General features: G+C 49.2%; 1 protein-coding gene and 1 long non-coding RNA gene across 3 annotated transcripts in view; one reads left to right on the forward strand and one right to left on the reverse strand.

Moving 5' to 3' along the window:
* The first annotated feature begins 991 nt into the window (after positions 1-991).
* LOC118986330 (uncharacterized) lies at positions 992-14,267 on the forward strand. Its single transcript, XR_005066345.1, has 3 exons — positions 992-1,086; positions 6,944-6,945; positions 14,257-14,267. It is a non-coding gene; the product is annotated as an uncharacterized LOC118986330 (long non-coding RNA).
* PDPN (podoplanin) overlaps positions 11,864-16,972 on the reverse strand; it is a 29,048-nt gene continuing 23,939 nt past the window's right edge. Inside the window, exons 4-6 of one of the 2 annotated variants that reach the window (XM_037045192.1) lie at positions 14,611-14,637; positions 13,969-14,080; positions 11,864-12,928 (exon numbers count right to left, since the gene is read on the reverse strand). In XM_037045192.1, coding sequence (XP_036901087.1) covers positions 12,922-12,928; positions 13,969-14,080; positions 14,611-14,637 — 146 coding nt within the window. In that variant the 3' untranslated portion in view covers positions 11,864-12,921. The remainder of the gene's footprint in view (positions 12,929-13,968; positions 14,081-14,610; positions 14,638-16,972) is intronic. The other variant, XM_037045193.1, reaches the window with a different exon arrangement.

A 16,972-nucleotide genomic window follows, 5' to 3' on the forward strand; every position in this document is an offset into this window, starting at 1 on the left:
TGCAGGGTTAGCCCTGGCTGGTATAGCTCAGTGAATTGAGCACAGGGCTGTGAAGCAAAGGGTCGCCGGTTCAATTCCCAATCAGGGCACATGCCTGGGTTGCAGGCCAGGTCCCCAGTAGGGGACACATGAGAGGCAACCACACATTGATGTTTCTCTCCCACTCTTTCTCCTTCCTGTCCCCTCTCTCTAAAAATAAATAAATAAAATAAAATGAAAAGAAATGCAGGATTTGGGGGGGGGTGGTTAACATGTTACCTCTTTAGAGAATGCAGAGGACCCCCCTGCAGTTAAAGAACACTCGCCAGCTCCTCTCCCCCGACCCATGCTCATTCCTAACCTGTGTCCAGGATACTCGGTTACCAGGCCTGAGATCCTCCCCAAAGTATATGAAATAGAAAGGACCCGGCCTGGTAAAATGCCCAGTCTGGTTTGCACAGGGATTTAAGGGCTGTTCTCCTCTGTGCAGGGAAACGAACAAGCAAGGAGGTTGAATGGAGAGCTTTGTACTTGAACCCAACTGTTTGTTACCAAAAGGGTCTGTGGGTTTGGTCAGACGCCTAGGTCTCCGGATGCAGACAAAAAGACACATAGCTGGTGCGGTGTGGGGTTTATTTACAGAGAGGGCTTTGGCCATGGCTGGAGGAAGGTGGCACAAGGCTGGGACTCAGAGCCCCGTCGCCTCTGGCACCTCCTCCAGGAGGCCCCCCAGGCTGCGTGCTTCCTGTCTCGTGGTTCATTATGGCAGGTTGGTGACTTGGCTGGGCGTCGCTGGAGCTGATTCCAGGTCTCGGGTCACCGAGGACGGCCTGACCTGGGCCTTTCCCTATGAACAGTCACACTGTGCGTGGGGGGTCCTGTGGGAGAGGAGCAGCAGGCTTCAGTTAGACTCAGGGGGGTCCAATTTGGGGCATCTCTGGGCCACACTGGAAGAAGGGTTGTCTTGGGCCACACATTATACATTGTGCCACGTCATCTCACACAGAAAACCTCATCATGTTTTAAGTAAATTTACGATTTTGTGTCGGGCTGCAGTCACAGCCATCCTGGGCTGCACGTGGCCCGCGGGCCGCAGGTTGGACGCCCGTGAGGCTTGCACGCGGCGTCAGGACAACTGAACTTGGAGGGTCCTCTAGGGGATGGCGTCGGGGCTGTTCAGAGGTGGACCTACTCCCCTGCCAGTTTTTCGTTGACGTCGTGATGCCAGACAGCCCAGTACAGCGAGTCCAATCGCACTTGTCTGGTACATTGTTTCCCGTGGCTGCCGTAACAAGGCCCATAACCTGGGGTGGCTCGGGACACTGAAATGCTTGTCTCCTACACTCCTGGAGGCCGGAAGTCCAAACTCAAGGTCCCCCAGCACTGCACCCCCAGCAGGGCTCTAGGGAAGCGTCTGTTTCGTTCCTCTCCCAGCCTCCTGTGGCTGCTGTTCCTTGGTCTGCGGCTGCGTCGCTCCACCCTCAGCCCCCATGGTCCCATGGCCTCGTCCATGTCTTTTCCAGTTCTCCAACAGAAGGACACTAACTGGACTTAGGGCCCATCTGGACAACCCCAGAGCAATCTCATCTTGTGATCCTTAAATTAACTCCATCTGGAAAGGCCCTTTTGCCAAATCAGGCCACATTCACAGATTCTAGGGACTTGGGCATGGACATACCTTTTGGGGCCACCGTTGAGAAACGACACACAGGTTTTCTCCCCCATCCCCTGAGTCCCCTAACGTAAATGTTAGGTATCACGACATGGGGAAAACCATCTCGCTGCTACCTATCCCACAAGGTAGAGTTTTCCAGAACTGAGCTGAAGGAGAAGGCTCAGCCGCGTTTCCGTGGGTGGGCTGGCCGGCTGGCCCCGGGTGCCCTGACAGGTAGCTTCTACCACCTCTCAGCCCAGGAGCCCCCCGCACCCCTGTGATTCGGGTCTGCTGTTCTTCTCAGGAAGAGCCTACGTGGACCCTCTACCTGGCCAATCCCGCCCACTCTTCAGGCTCAGCTCGAATATCCCTCCTTTCTGGTCAGGGCGCCACCGGACACCTTCACCTGCGGCCATGAGGTCCAGAGTTGGGAGCCACACACAGAGGCCATTCTGGGTACAGGAAGATTTGAGAACTCTCCTTTATATCTACATTGTTTTCTTAAAAAAGAAAGAAATGAACCCTTTCTAAAATTCCACATGCGAGTTGGCAGAGGTCCATGTGTGTACAATTTATTAACACATGTTGGGTTGCACATGCGAGATTGCCATTATTGGACCAATGACTTTCCTATAGTCATGGCAGTTTCGGGTGGTTTGACCGAACGCTACAGGAAGAGTGAGTATTTGCGAAGTTTTTACTGATGGGAATCAAAATTTGGAGTCTGCATAATCAGATCGGTGCTGTCCTCTCCCTAACCAATAAGCCAGAAAGCTGGAGATTTGAGCCCTTAATGTCTCTAGTCTCCCTCCCTCACACATCTAATCTTGCCCCTGAGTTAGCAGGGCTCAGGACGAGGCAGAAGCTTCCTAAGTTTGCGTTTTGCATCTTTCATGCCTCTCGGAGCCTTGGGAAATATGAAAATCATAATTTGGTGGACTATGAAGTTTGAATGGAATCCGAGCCCAAAGCTGGCAGAGTAAACCCTTCTCTCCAGAATCCTGCTCTGTCCCTCCCGCTGGTGTCCCAGCTCCTTCTGTCAGTCCATTCCCTGGAGGAGCCATTTCACACCCACCGAATAAGGAGCGGGGGAGCCCGTCAAAGGCCTCCGAAGCTCCACCTGGCCTTACATCTGAGCTCCAGGATCCCTGTGTGCTGGGGCATGAGTGACAGGCAGAGCTGTGGCCCCAGGGCTTTGGCTGCTGAATTCGCAGTAGCCAATCCTGACGCCACTAACCAGGGGAGGTGGCAGCACCGAGCTAGCTGGGCTGCAACAAAGAGTAAGACGACACTGAACCATATCCCGGGTCTGTGACCTAGTCATCAAAGTGTGTGCAAGGAGCAGGTGGTACGTCCGTGACATCATTTCAGGGATGCTGGACGGGCCTTTGTTCTAAAGATCCTTTACTCCCTGTCTGGCTCCTGAAATTCCACCATTGGTGATATTCCTTTGACTCTTAGATTTCTTTTTAAAGAAATTATTTATTTATCTTTAGAGGGGAAGGGAAGGAAAGAAGGAGAGAAATATCAATGTATGGTTGCCTCTCATGAGTCCCCTGCTGGGAAGTGGCCTGCAACCCAGGCATGTGCCCTGACTGGGAATTGAACCGCGATCCTGTGGTTCTCAGGCCCGCGCTCATCCACTGAGCTACACCAGCCAGGGCCTGACTCTTAGATTTTTAAAGGAACTTCTTTTTCTAGATGTGCATAATGATTTATATGAGCAAGCCTTTACAGATATAATACTTTATATTTGGGGCACAGGGAAAGAGCCACGGATTTGGGACCCCAGCTCCTCCACCTATTAGGTGGCCTTGGGTAATTCAAGCACCTTGACTCTTGGCTCCCTCACCTGGAAAAGGGCAACAATAATACCCATATTCCAAGGTTGCCGTAAGGGCCACATGCATCGCACATAGAGAATCTAGCATGTTTCCAAGATTTGATAGTTTCCAAACAAACAGTAACTCCTACTGCTGTGGTACGTTGCTTTTGTAATTCATAAAACACTTTTACACACACTGTTTGCTCCAGATGCACGCCTATGAACTAGACTGGACTGTGTTATTACCTCTATTGTCATAGGTGAGAACACAGACAGGTAACGTGCTTTATGTGAACTGCAGTTCAGGTCTGCCCACACTTGAGTCCAGGCTCGTTCTGTTCCTTGGTCTTTCCCCCTCAGGTGAGCTCATTGGCAAGCCGCTCAGGGCAGAGTCTTTAATGGGGCCCAGACCAGGGGGTTGGGGGAGACAAGTGGATAGAGGCAGGTGGGCTGGTGCCAAAGACATTCTCAGTTTTGCCATAACCGTCTCCGAAATCATGTTGCTGTGTGCTCACCCCTCTGACAGCAGCCTGTAAACACCAGTTTATAGGCTGTTCCCAGTCAGTCCCTGCGAAGGAAGAATGCTCCTTACTCCCAAACAAACCACAGACCCAACGGAGTCTTTTCACTGGCGTGCGTGCGTTAGGGATGATTAGAATAATTTCATCTCACTGTTAACATCTATGGCACAGTGCCTGACTCACAGGAGTTGCTCAATGAATTGTTTGTTGAATGCACAGTCAGTAGATGTTGGGTTTTATTTTCACTAAAGCGTTTCCGACCTGCCGAGGCGAGTGCTGAGTGACATGAAAGCATTTCGGGGTGAGTCACCACAAGGGGCGGAGAGCTCATCGCGCGACGGTTGCCACTGCCTGCTGTCCTATGCCACATTTCTTTCACCATGGATTCCTCCAACATGAGTGAAAACCTGGAATGACGGTGTGGGAAGGTCCAGTCACATCTGTCTGTCACAAAGGAAGTGGTGGGGGGGCTGCCAACCCATTGTTTGGAAGAATCAAGGGACTGGCTGAAGGTCAGAGTGGAAGGGTCAGCATTGTTCTCCACATGGGATGGGCTGGACAGGCAGTGGGAGCTGCCCCCTCCCTCACAGATGGGTTACTCAAGGGCATGTGTTAGTTTCCAAGGGCAGATGTAGCAAATTATCTCCAGCTGGGTGGCTTCAAACACCAGAACTTGATTTTCTCCCAGTTCTGGAGGCCACAGGCCTGAAATCCAGACGTCGGCAGGCAGGCACGTCTCCCTGTGAAGACTCCAGCGGGGCCTCTCAGCCTCCTCCAGCTCCTGGTGGCTCCTGGTGGCACCTGGTGTTCCTTGGTTTGTGGCAGCATCACTCCGATCCCTGGCCCCATCTGGCCCCATCCACACACAGCCTCTCCCCTGTGTATTCTCTTCTCATGAGAACACTCACTGTTGGATTTAGGGCCGCCGCCCCACATAACACAGTGTGATCTCATCCGGAGATCTTTAACTTAATTGCCTTTGCAAAGACCCCTTTCCAAGTAAGAACGGTTTCACAGAAACTGGGGTCAGAATGGAGCCATTGCGGGGACAGGGAGCACACTTCTGTCCCCTGGGGTCAGCCCCAGGCGTTCTCTGAAAGTGATGCTGATAGAATGATTTGTGGAGATCATTGAGAAATCGTCAATCAACATCAAGCATATTTCTTTTTTTTTTAAAGATTTTATTTATTTACCTTTAGAGGGGAAGGGAAGGAGAGAGGGAGAGAAATATCAATGTATGGTTGCGTCTCGTGCATCCCCCACTGGGAACTGGCCTGCAACCCAGGCATGTGCCCTGACTGGGAATCGAACCGTGATCGTCTGGTTCGCAGGCCTGTGCTCAATCCACTGAGCTACACCAGCCAGGGTTGCATCAGGCATACTTCTTATGGAAAAGAAGAAAATGTTGGATTTCACTTTGTGAGCCTACAGATTGTTTATCATTTTTCTCAGGCGCCTACGTCACACCTTCAGGTTCTTTTCCTTCTCCATATTGGAAAAATCTCTTCAACAACTGATCTATCGCTTTGTACCTAAAAAAAAAATACTGACTTTGAAATTTACTAAGGTGTATTTTTATTAGAAATAATGACCTAGCTCCAAAAGATGCTGTCATAGACTGTAGGTGAGACATAGCTACCATTTTGAAAAGAAATAAAAAATGCGTTTTAGCCAAATGTTTTTCTATTTTAAAAAACTCAGACCAAGTGGTCGTCTGAAGAGAAATAGGTGAATAGGGACAGAGCCCGATTGCAAAGTGATTTGAATCGAATCAGAGCTTCTTCCTGTGAGCATCGTGCTTGTTAGAAAGTTGCCAGTAATTCCCAGTTGAGTCTTGCTATTTAAACATCAGGGGGAAAAAATCGGCTCATTTTTACTGTTATTTTTCCTGGAGGACAAAATCCTGCTCTCTGAAAAAACGGAAGTTCTTTTGTGAGGACCCCACTTGTCACAACATTGCCAGGAATTCAAAAATTTAGAAACATCCTAAATATCCATCGGCAGGAAAAGGTCAAGTACATGGGGGTAGAATCATGACCTGAGTCTACGCCAGCTGCGCAGACGTGGGGCCGCTTCGTGTCTAGGCGAGGAGAAACCTTCCGAAAATCATGGGCATGGAGAAAGCCAGTCACAGAGAGTGAGTCCACAGAGATGAAAGTTGAAAATGTGTACAACGCTGCTGTAACTTTTTAACAATTTTTTTAAAATTTATTTTTAGAGAGAGGGGAAGGGAGGGACAGGAACATCAGTCAGCTGCCTCCTGCATGTGCCCCAACCTGGGAACCAAACCTGCCACCTAGAATGTGCCCTGACTGGGATGAGCCAGGTGACCTTTTGCTTTGCAAGACAATGCCCAACCAATGGAGCCACATGGGTCAGGGCACAGTGGTTTGCCTTGATTATGGATACACGCACATAAAACAAGATGGCAGAAATAAAACGCACCCTTTACAGGGGAAGGGTTCCTCTGGGAAGGGGAGAATGAAGGAACTGATGTCGGAGAGGACAATGTGGGCAAGTTTTTATTTCTAAAACAACAAATTATATAGAGAATATAAGAAAATGGTAGGGTTTGCAGGAGCTCGGTGGTGTGTATATGGGGTTTTGTTATTTCTCTCTGTATGTTTCAAGTATTTCATAATTAGAAAGTTGCCTACTTTCCACTGGCTGAAGAGACTTTGTCTTTGAAAAGCACAGCTGTTACGCATATAGGAAGACAACCGATTTTAGCAGATGCCACGTGGACTGAACAAAGGAGAGGGGGGGCTGGAGACCGAGGCAAGACACCTGCAGAGGCCTTTCGTAACTCTGTAATTGCAGGCAACTGTTTGAACCTCCATTTCTTCACCTGCAGAACGGGAATAATCTCTGTCTCGCCTACTTCACAGAGAGACGCGAGAGTAAATGAGCTACAATCACAGAAGGAAGAAGTGGCCGTTGGAATAATTGCTGCTAATGATGGAGCGGTTGCTGTGTTTTCAGATAGGCACTTAAACATTCATTATTTACTTTAAGGCTGATGACAGCTGTGATGTAGGCATTATTTTCTACACTGTTTCATGTGAAAAACAGTGAGCTCAGGCGCAGATGGTGTTCTCAAAGTTCTTCCTCCCGGGACCACCCTCTGCCGACAAGCAATGGGCAACCAATGTGTGTGTGTGTGTGTGGGGGGAGGTGGGCACAGCAGTACTTTCTCTCTTAATTGAGAGGTAAAAAGTGAGCTTTAGGAAATCCCACGAGGGGGGAGGGTGAAGTGAAGACAAGCAGAGTGCCAGGAGGGGCAGCCCGTATGGTGGCCTGGCGTGCAAAGTAAGGGGCAGGAGGTGGCTTCGGGAGGGGGTCAACAGAGCCGATGGTTGCTGATGACTACTGAGAGGAAGACCAAAAAGAGGCCATGGCATTGGCCAATGGGAAGTCGTTTGGAAACTTGGACGGCGCAAGTCAGAGGACTGGGTGGAAGCCAGAGTGTGGGAGATCGCGTGGGCACCATTACAGTTGGGACTTAATAACACAGTGCTGTGCAGGAAACAGTTCGCTGCCCAGCCTACAAGTGGTAACTCGGTGTGGTTATCATCCTCAGATCTGGCTCTCACACTTAGACTTCCAAAGTCATCACTGCGGGAGTCGAGCAGCTTCTGGGGCCCAACTCCTCCCAATCACACTCATAAGAAACTGATGTACAACACTGCTGCTCATTTTCAATGAGTGAGATTCTCTCCCCATGATGGAATATTTGTGCGCATTACGGACAGCACCCCGGTCCCAGCACTAAGCTACTTGGAGAGCTGAGTGTCCATCCAATGGTGGACATCCCACGGTTGGCTGGTATGAAATAGAACAAAAGGAAATGACCAACCCCGAGACAGGTCTCATCCAGGCCACGGTGGAAGAGTCTTCTGGTGATCCCTCTCCATCTCCTTGACCTCGTAACCTTGAAGAGCACCAGTGCTCTGACCTTGAACTTTTCTTCTTCTATTATACTCTTACCCTCAGTGATCTCATTAGCATCATTACTAAATACTAACAACTCCCAAGTTAGGTCCCCGGCCAGACCTCTTGCTCAAGCTCCAAAGGCGAATATTTTTTGGTTCACGATTTTATCCTTCAAGGAGGTGACTGCTTCACACCCCCACCTTGGCCTTGTACAGATGTCTCGAGTTCTGCATGTGCAACACAGAACACCTGCCCTTCCCTCTCACACCGGAAGCATCCACAGCCTTCCCTGGCAAGTTGAGGGCAGCTCCGTTTTTCAAGCGCTTGGGGCAAAATCCTTGGAGTCATCGTGACGGCTGTTTTTCTCATATCCTGTGTGCCATCCATCAGCCAATTCTGCTGACTTCACTCAAAATATAACCAGAACCAGACCGCTCTATGCCACCCCCACTGCCATCATCTGGGTCTGCGTCACCCACATCTCTTGCTCAGTTGTCACACTGGCTTTTTAACTGGCCAGTCCCCAGCCAGTAGGAAGAGTGATTTTTTTTCTTGGCGGGGGGATGTAAGTTAGATCATGTCACTCCTCTGCTCAAAACCTTCCCCCCGATTTGCAAGCCCTCCCCTGCGCGCTGACTTTATCTCCCACAACCCCCCACGCGCTCACTCCGCTCCAGCCTTCCCAGGGTCCTGCTTTCCCTAACCAGGCCACACGTGCTCCTGCCTTGGGTCTCGGATAGTCCTGGAGCCAGAACGCTTTCGCCTCAGGTGCCCATGGAGCTTATTTCCTGCCTCTTCAAGAACTTGCTCAGATCTCAGCAAGGCCCTCCTCACCCGATTCCACGCTGCAGTCCGTCCACCCTTCTCCTCCCTTCCCTCCCCTCCCCTCCCCCCCCCAGCTGCTTTTCTCCATGGCCTCTTCCACCCTCTCATTTCTCATATTCCCTATGATTTATTTATTTCGGTACAGTCTGTCTCACACTAGACGAAAGCTCCACATGGACAAGGATTTGCGGATTTTTTCACTGTGTACCCCCAGTACCTAGAATAAGACCTGACAGCATTTGTTGAGTGAATAAACAACCACATCATTCCCGTGCCATGAGATTGTATCTCTCTAGCAACCCAACATACCTGTCTTCGGTCCCTGGGTCTTGGACAAACATCCACACCATATAGTCCCTCTCCAACTGTCCCTGTGTCATCCACAGTCCTGTCCTAATTTATAGGCTGGGGGACATGAGGAGCAAAAGAAAGGTTCGAGTTTTCTCTAGGCAGAACATTGTCTCCTTAAGGTGACACACGGAGCATTGTAAGTGGTTTCGTCGTTCTGGTACTTTTCTGACATCCCTCTGAAAACGTCCCCCTCTGTGACTGGCAAGGGATCATCTCCTCAAAGGTCCACACCAGTGGGAAGTTAGAGGCAGCAGGAGAGAAGGGGGAGGGGAAGGAAAAAATGGGAGGAACAAGGTCTCGGGCTCGGGGATGGCACTGCGCTGTGCCCTGGAGCCCTTGGTGCAGAAACAGAACAGGCGGTGCTGAGTCACGGTCTAGGATGACCCAGAGAGTGAGTGGGCTGATGAATAACGTCGCAGGCTAGCACTGGCCTGTGTTGGGGGGCATGTGTCTACCACACCCCTGGGCTAAAAAAGCCCCATTCCTCCCGCCAGTGAGACAGTCTTCATTCTTCTACTCCAAGATTTTAAATTTATTCTGCATTCTTGCCCAGCCACCGTGGTAACACACGTTACACTTATTGAATTTAACACCAACGATCTACGAGGCATTCTAACCCGATTTTGAACTTCAGGGGGAGCAGGAGGAAGGGCAGTCCCTCGGGGAACGCCAAGTTCCCCGATGCACACAAATGGGTAACTGTATTCCGTGGGCACGTGAGACCGTCTGGCTGCCTTTCAGAGACACGCTCCTCCCACTCCACCGGACGTTTGAGCATCGGCCACAAGCAGCCCCAAGCCCTGAACACTAAATAAGTACGGATTCAAATAAAGATGGAGACAAGAGAGGGATTCTGCCCCTTGTCCTCTCCCTGTTCGTGAAAAGTGGCTCACGAAGCAGAACTAAGTCCTAGAGTTCGACTGGTCCTCCCGGGATGAAAGGGAAAAAGTGGGATTTAAAGCAAGGCCTGAATCGGATGCAAATAGTTAACACCAGGGCCTGCTCCCAGGTGGTTCCAATCAGAGTGGATGGCGCTGTTTCCCTGACTTCCCATCCTCTTGGCAGCTGCGTTTCCAGTTCTGTCCCGCTGGGAGCATGTAAGGGAACAGGACTTTGCACTTGACGTAGCTCAGGGCCTGTTGCCTCGCAGAGGGGCCAGGTGGATTTGGTTAGCTTTCTGCTGCAACAGGCAGGATTTCTGAACCACCTCATGGAAGGTCTTAGGAAGAAACTGTGGCCTAAAAATGCTGGCAATTGGCTCACCTGGAGAGGACAGCTGTGGGGTGGAACGGGACTGGGACCCTGGTCTTGTCCATGACAGAAGAACGTGGCACCCAGGAATCCTGACTTCTGGCAGATTCCACACCCTGGATGTAATGGAAACTGAGTATTTGCTATGAGGAAGGTGTAATTCTCACAGCTCTCCCCGTCCCAGCACCCAACCTTTACAGGTGGGGATAGGATTGAAAGGGAGGCAATGCAGGGCGTGGCACTGGGATTTTCAATGAGCAGTGCAGGGGGGAGGAGAAAATGTATGACAGAGAGGCAGAGAGCCTGGCCACTGTCATCTCCAGACCAGCAGAGCCTCTGCGGCCGAGGGCCAAGGAGCAGTGAATGAGCTGCTCCAGGAGCAGAGACTCTGGACCAGGCTCCCAGGCCCACAGGCAGAGGGAGTGCCCTCGGCCAGGGTCATGGCACTTGCTGTTCCTGGGCAGCCAGGCCCAATGCACTTAAGGTCAGGTTCTCGGGGAGGACCGGCCGGCGGGAGAAGGGGTGGCCACTCCCTCACGTGACTCCTCTCTCAGTGCAGAGAAATCAGGACAAAACCTAGTCAAACCATTAGGACCAGAGAACGCAAAAGAAGTCCCAAGCTGCCACTTGTCCTCTCATCCCATTCATCCACTTGACCTTAACCTCTAGGTGAAAGGCATCATTATATTTTTTCCCCATGGTGGTACTCCCTATGACCATTTACAATTCGCTCCCAGTCGAGAGGCAGATGTTGACGTCATTTATAAGCTTATCCAGAGATGCTCTTAAGGGTGACCCCGGCGTGATCGACACTGCTAATCAAAGCTCTGACTCAGTGTGATACGGAATCATCTGTTTTATTTTCAAACACATCCACACTGCATTGAGCACCAACACAGATGTGACAAAGAAACCCACAGCCCTGTCCCAGCAGGCCATGGGTCCAGTGTACGACTTTGGGTGACCGTGGCTGTTCACGGTGAGAGGAGAAAGAGAGGGAAAGGTGAAACGGACACGCAGTATCCCCACCTCCTGTTCGGGAATCCGAGTGACCAAACGGAGGGACGGGAAGCTCCTGAAGCTAAACACCCCCTTGCTCTCCCTCAGGTGCTGCACAGCTGAGGAATGCGGGCCGGGGGACAGCTGGACTTAGGCAACAGTAGGGCACACTGTTTAAAATAACATCCACCCGCCACTGCAAAAAAAAAAAAAAAAAAGGTCGGGGGAGGGGGAACGGGCTGTGCTTTCCAACGNAAAAAAAAAAAAAAAAAAAAAAGGTCGGGGGAGGGGGAACGGGCTGTGCTTTCCAACGGAGAGTTTACTCTTTCCTGTTTTATGAACTCGTACAAGTTTCCAGGACGTCATAGCTGTGTGACCGCATTCACAGAACGCCTGCTCGGTAGAAAGATCTTTTGTTCAGGGTGAAGCGTTCAGCTGACCTCTGGGAGGACATGCACGGACCTGCATGGTTCTAATACTGCACGGCAGCCTGGGCTCCCTGGTTTGGATCTTTTCACCCGTGAACCCACAGAAACACGTGGGCTATGTCGTGAAGACTGCGAATATCTTCCGTTTTTCAGTCCAGCTGCTTTTTACAAAGTTAGTATTTTGCAAGGTTATTTTTGCTTCCCCTATCTTCCCCCTGGGGCAAAAAGAAAATGCCAGAAAACGGGCAGGTTCTATGTCCCGTGCCAGAGGCACACAGTGGGTTTCTGCCTGTCTGGGGACCACCCAGGGGTCTTGGTTTCTGGAAGACAGGAGCTTCTGCCACTGCTCTAGAGGCCACGGGGGCCTCTAGCAGCCTCCTGAGCCATCATCAGGGCTGAGGTCTTCGCTTTCCAGAACAAAGCAGCCAATCTGAAGGACTTGTGTCATGGGCTGAGAGAAGGCCACCCCTGTTGCTCCCCAACATCCGGGGGAAGCAGTGGGTCAAGAGGGAGCAAACCTCTGGGCCATCAAATCATCGCTGGGAACAAGGGTAAAGCAAGCCTACAGGCTGCCCCGTGGCCTTGTGGTGAGAATTTACATATTACCCAAGTTTAGACCTTTCTGACTTGATTATTCACACTGAATCGGGCTTTTAAAGTACACCAAACTAGACTGGAATGTGTACACTTTAACCGGAAATTGCAAAAGGCTTATACCATTTGCTGACACAGCACTAGACCCAAAGACTCCATTGGCGTAAATATTTCCAGATTCCTTTGCATTTCAACAATAACAGAGAATGGTCGGAACAAAGCGGATTACGGTTTCTAACATTAACGGAGTTATGTTGTCTCTCTTAGTCACACATCCATTTACATGGCTGTGCTCCATTTTCTATGCTTTTTTTTTTAAAAAAATCACTTTTTCCAAAATTTGTATTTTAAAAAAGTTTCTCAGAAGACAAAGGCTTCAAGGAGCGAGTCTTGGGAGTCATCGTTCCTTCCGTTGCTTTTGCAAGAGGAGGGATCACCATGGATTGTGAGTGGGGTGGCCAGGCATTTCCATGGGTCATCTTCTCCCACCTGCTCAGGGACAGGGGAGGCCGGAAAGTCGTTTTTAAGCGTTTTGGCAGAAGGGCACAATTCTTCAGCTCTTTAGGGCCTGTGGAAACAAAGGGAAAGGTGACTGTCACTTCTTTTACTGGCACCATGACTGGTAATCCTGTGAGTCACGTTCCTATTGACTTTTGGGGTGTCTAACCCGCAGCCCAGAAGGGCTATGAATGCGGCCCAACATAAAACCATAAATTTACTTAAAACCATTTTTCGCTCCTCATTTTTGTTTAGTTTGTGCATTTAATGTGTGGCCCAGAGATGCCAAAAGTTTGGACACCCGTGTTCCAGTTTGGGAACCTGGTGCGCTTCTTTCCAGATCATTCCTCCCATGTGCCTGGTCCTGTACAGCCACGGTCAGATTCCCAGTCATCTCCAAATGCAGAAATCTGCACCTGCATTATGATTAATGTCCCCCAGCCTCCCCGATCCATAGCATCTGTCCTGTCCCTGTCCCCCACCCCAACTCCCCAGCCATATATCATCTCCCCAACAGAAATAAGCAAAAGGTTTCTTCTGGCTATACATCTGAATTTTCTGAATTTGTAGGGAACTTAAATAAAGAGAGAGAATGTCTTCCTTACACCAACAGCCAGTGCCAGGAGTGCGCTACCGTGTGTGTGTGTGTGTGTGAGTGTGTGTGTGTCCAGGGCAAGATGGACAGAGGGTCCCCGTCCCAGTAAAATCCCTCACCAGAACAGAGCTCTGGCCCTGCAGCAGATAACCTTCTGGAAACCTCTCAGCTACGATGCCTGGAAGCAGGGTGACTAGGTGTCAAGTTAAAACTGGGTTTGGGTGGGTTTTCTCTCAAGTTCAGGTAGTCGGAAAATTAAGCCACAAGGTCAAATTTGGCCAGAGTTCAAGGGGAGTCAGCCAACGAGTACCCTCCGGCTCTGGCTAGCTTTTCTTGGAAATGGTAAGGCCTCCACAGATGCGTGTTCTTCAGGGACAACTTCAGATGCAGTGCTTCTGGGGGGTGGGGCTTCTGGCCAGGACCTTCATTTAAAGGTTCCCATGGGTCCAGAGGCCAGAGCTCTGTAAGTGACTGCCTTCACCGACCTATCACGTGGGTGTAAGTTATTTACTTACGAGTACCTTCCGGACATCTTCCGCACGACCACGATGATGAGTCCGCCAATGAACCCAAGGCCTAGTAAGACCCCAATGATGATTCCAATCAGCGTTCCTGTCGCCAAGCCATCTGAACGAGAAGGAGAAACCCTGAGCCCTCGGTAAACAACACACCTGCGGTACAATGGCTGCCACCCCGCTGTAGAGAGCAAATACTGTTCTATATTGTTTGTTCTGTATCCAGCTTTCGAAGCGTAGAAACTGTGTGGGCTGCTCTGATCCCATTTTATGATTTCTGGGTCTCAGGCTCGACGAAGCATACCATTGGTACTGAATGGCTTCACAGTTAATTACTGGGTGGCATTTGGGTACAGCTGGTCAATGAGTCCCATTTTCACTCCTAGTTAACAATAAGTTGTGATATGACACCCTTCTCCACAGTTGTCACCAGGCAGACACACTCATGTGTGGTTTGCTAATTTTCAAATACAGGCAACTTCCTTAAAAGAAGCTTGAAACCTCTTCTTGGAAGGGTCCCTCGTCTGTGCTGGGTGGCTCCCATCCAGAAAAGAATGTAATTCACCACAAAGATTAGGTTCAAAGAAACCTTTCTTTTTTTTTAATCCAAAAAGAATATTTTAATAGCAAAATCTAGCTTACCTTTCTCCACTATTGTCTGTGTGTCTTCTGTAAAGAGAGGTAATGATATAGAATTATTAGGATTTAATAACTATAATTTAACAATTGGCACAAGATGAATTTACCCTAAGTGGAAGGTAGCAGAATAAAAGCAAAGAAGATCATTTCTTAAACAAACTGGGTCAGGGAATTTTTAAGCAAGCTGGGACATGCTCCTGTCTTCAGCACTATCATTATTGAATTTACTAACACTGGACGCTCCGAATCCTCAGTACTTTCATGCACTTTATTCCTACTGACTTTCGAGAGCAGAGTCGATGTAACTGGCCCACAGAGGTCTTAAACAAAGGGTCAAAAAGTTTCAGAGCTGGCCCTGGCTGATGTAGCTCAGTGGATTGAGCGCGTGCCTGCGAACCACACAAGCGCGGTTCAATTCCCAGTCAGGGCACATGCCTGGGTTGCAGGCCAGTTCCCGGCAGGGGACACATGAGAGACAACCATACAATGATGTTTCTCTCCCTCTCTCCTTCCCTTCCCCTCTAAAGATAAATAAATAAAATCTTAAAAAAAAAAGTTTCAGAGCTTTAGGGTAACAAAAGGATCCAAGGCTGTTGATTCTTGGCCCAATGTCAAGATCATGGAATCCACTGTGATAACGTCTATTCTGAAGAATTTTCATTTTGAGAGCAATATGCTCTGGTTTCCGAAGATGTGGCTAAGAGTGGGACCTGTCTTGTGACATTACAGTAGTTCCTTGCATTTTCTTTGGTAGCAAAATTGACATCTTACGGCTCAGTTTAATGAGAGAATTATACCCTTTCTATTGATGCCACTGTGATTTTGTGATTTCTATCTGCGACCAAACCTAGTTTAATACTTGAAGTGTGAATATTTTCGTTTACCCATCGCATGGGTATCAGTTATTTACTTACAGGTATCTTCCTGTAAGTAAGTAATAAAATTGTGAGTTTCTTGCAGATAATTCTACACAGTTCCTATGCAAAAATGAAGGTGTTTTGTTTCTCCCATCAACCTTTTTGTATACAGAATCCCTAACTCCTCTGGGGTGGGGCACGGGGGTGGTATTTGTTTAGCTTGTTTGCAGATGGCGAGAAGTCAGGGCACCTTGGTGTGACGGGGCGGTGGAGAGGAGTGAATCAGGCCTTCCAACAACCTTAGCTCACAACTTGCAAACTACAGATACCCAACAGCTTCCCTAATCAAAGGTGAAATCAGCCAGCCATCAGCAACAAGCTGCTTGCTTTTTTCCAATGGCCGGGTTTGAAAGAAGCCACCCACCTTGTACCAAGGCTGTCTTTGGAAAGATGCCTTTTCAAGATGGTCCCAGGGTAGGGGCCCGCAATCCCAGCTCTCCCTGTATGAGCAAGGCTCATGGCTCTGATGCATCTACCCAGAGCTGTAGCTGTATGTGCTATCACCATAAAACAGTGGTAGGAGAAGGCTGGGCACGAGTCCTTCCCAAATCAAAGGGACAACCCGATCAACTCCCAAAATGTCATCCCTGGCTGCCAAAAACACCAGCAGAGACAGGTCAATCATTTGTTTAACATAGTGGCTGCCACTTCCAGCCTCATTAGATGTCACTGCCATCTAACCAGTGACACTGCTGATTAGAAAATGCCAAAAATACAGTTTATGGAAGATTCCTCACTAAATTAGAGCTTATTAGTCCTGTACTCCCTAGCTCCCTCCCAATTAATTACTTGACTATGATCCCCAAATGTGCCCTATGTGGGAAGAACACCATTGAACTTGGGCGTTTCATGGGAAAGACATCTGCTGACCTAATAAACTAGCTCTTAAAAAGTCCCAGTGCTTACGACCACATTTTAACTCGTGTGAAAATTTCTTGGGACGCTGATGTTTAAAGTGGAAATGTACTGTCAGTCACACGTTTGGTGACGGGGCGGGGCAGGGGCCTGGACAGAACCGTGACTGTGAGTATTTTCCGGGCAATTAAGAATTTCTTTTTTTTTTTAAGGATTAGGAGAGGTATCCTGGGATGACAGAAAGAATACTCGACTTGGAATTTTCCATTTCCTTCTGTCCATTAGCTGTCAGCTCACGTTGCAAATGATCAGTTTGTCTCCCCCAATCTGAGATTCTTTCCAATGGCGAATGATATTGACCATGCTTTTCTAGCTTAGCCTTTTTCAGTGTTCTTGGCTGTTTGAATGTTAACCATTTCTTCAGTGTCTTGGAGTGACCTTGAGGCTTTATTTCCAAAGCACTTTTATGAAGCTTTTCTTTTCTATTGTGGTAATACAGATTACACGACACTTTCTGTCTTCACCATTTTTGTGTACAATTCAACGCTAGAAAGTACGTTCATATTTTTGCACCGTCCTCACCACCATTGCCT

The sequence above is a fragment of the Sturnira hondurensis genome, unplaced genomic scaffold, assembly GCF_014824575.4.
Source record: "Sturnira hondurensis isolate 20B ecotype Veracruz unplaced genomic scaffold, ASM1482457v3 Scaffold0004257, whole genome shotgun sequence".
NCBI classification, from domain to species: domain Eukaryota; kingdom Metazoa; phylum Chordata; class Mammalia; order Chiroptera; family Phyllostomidae; genus Sturnira; species Sturnira hondurensis.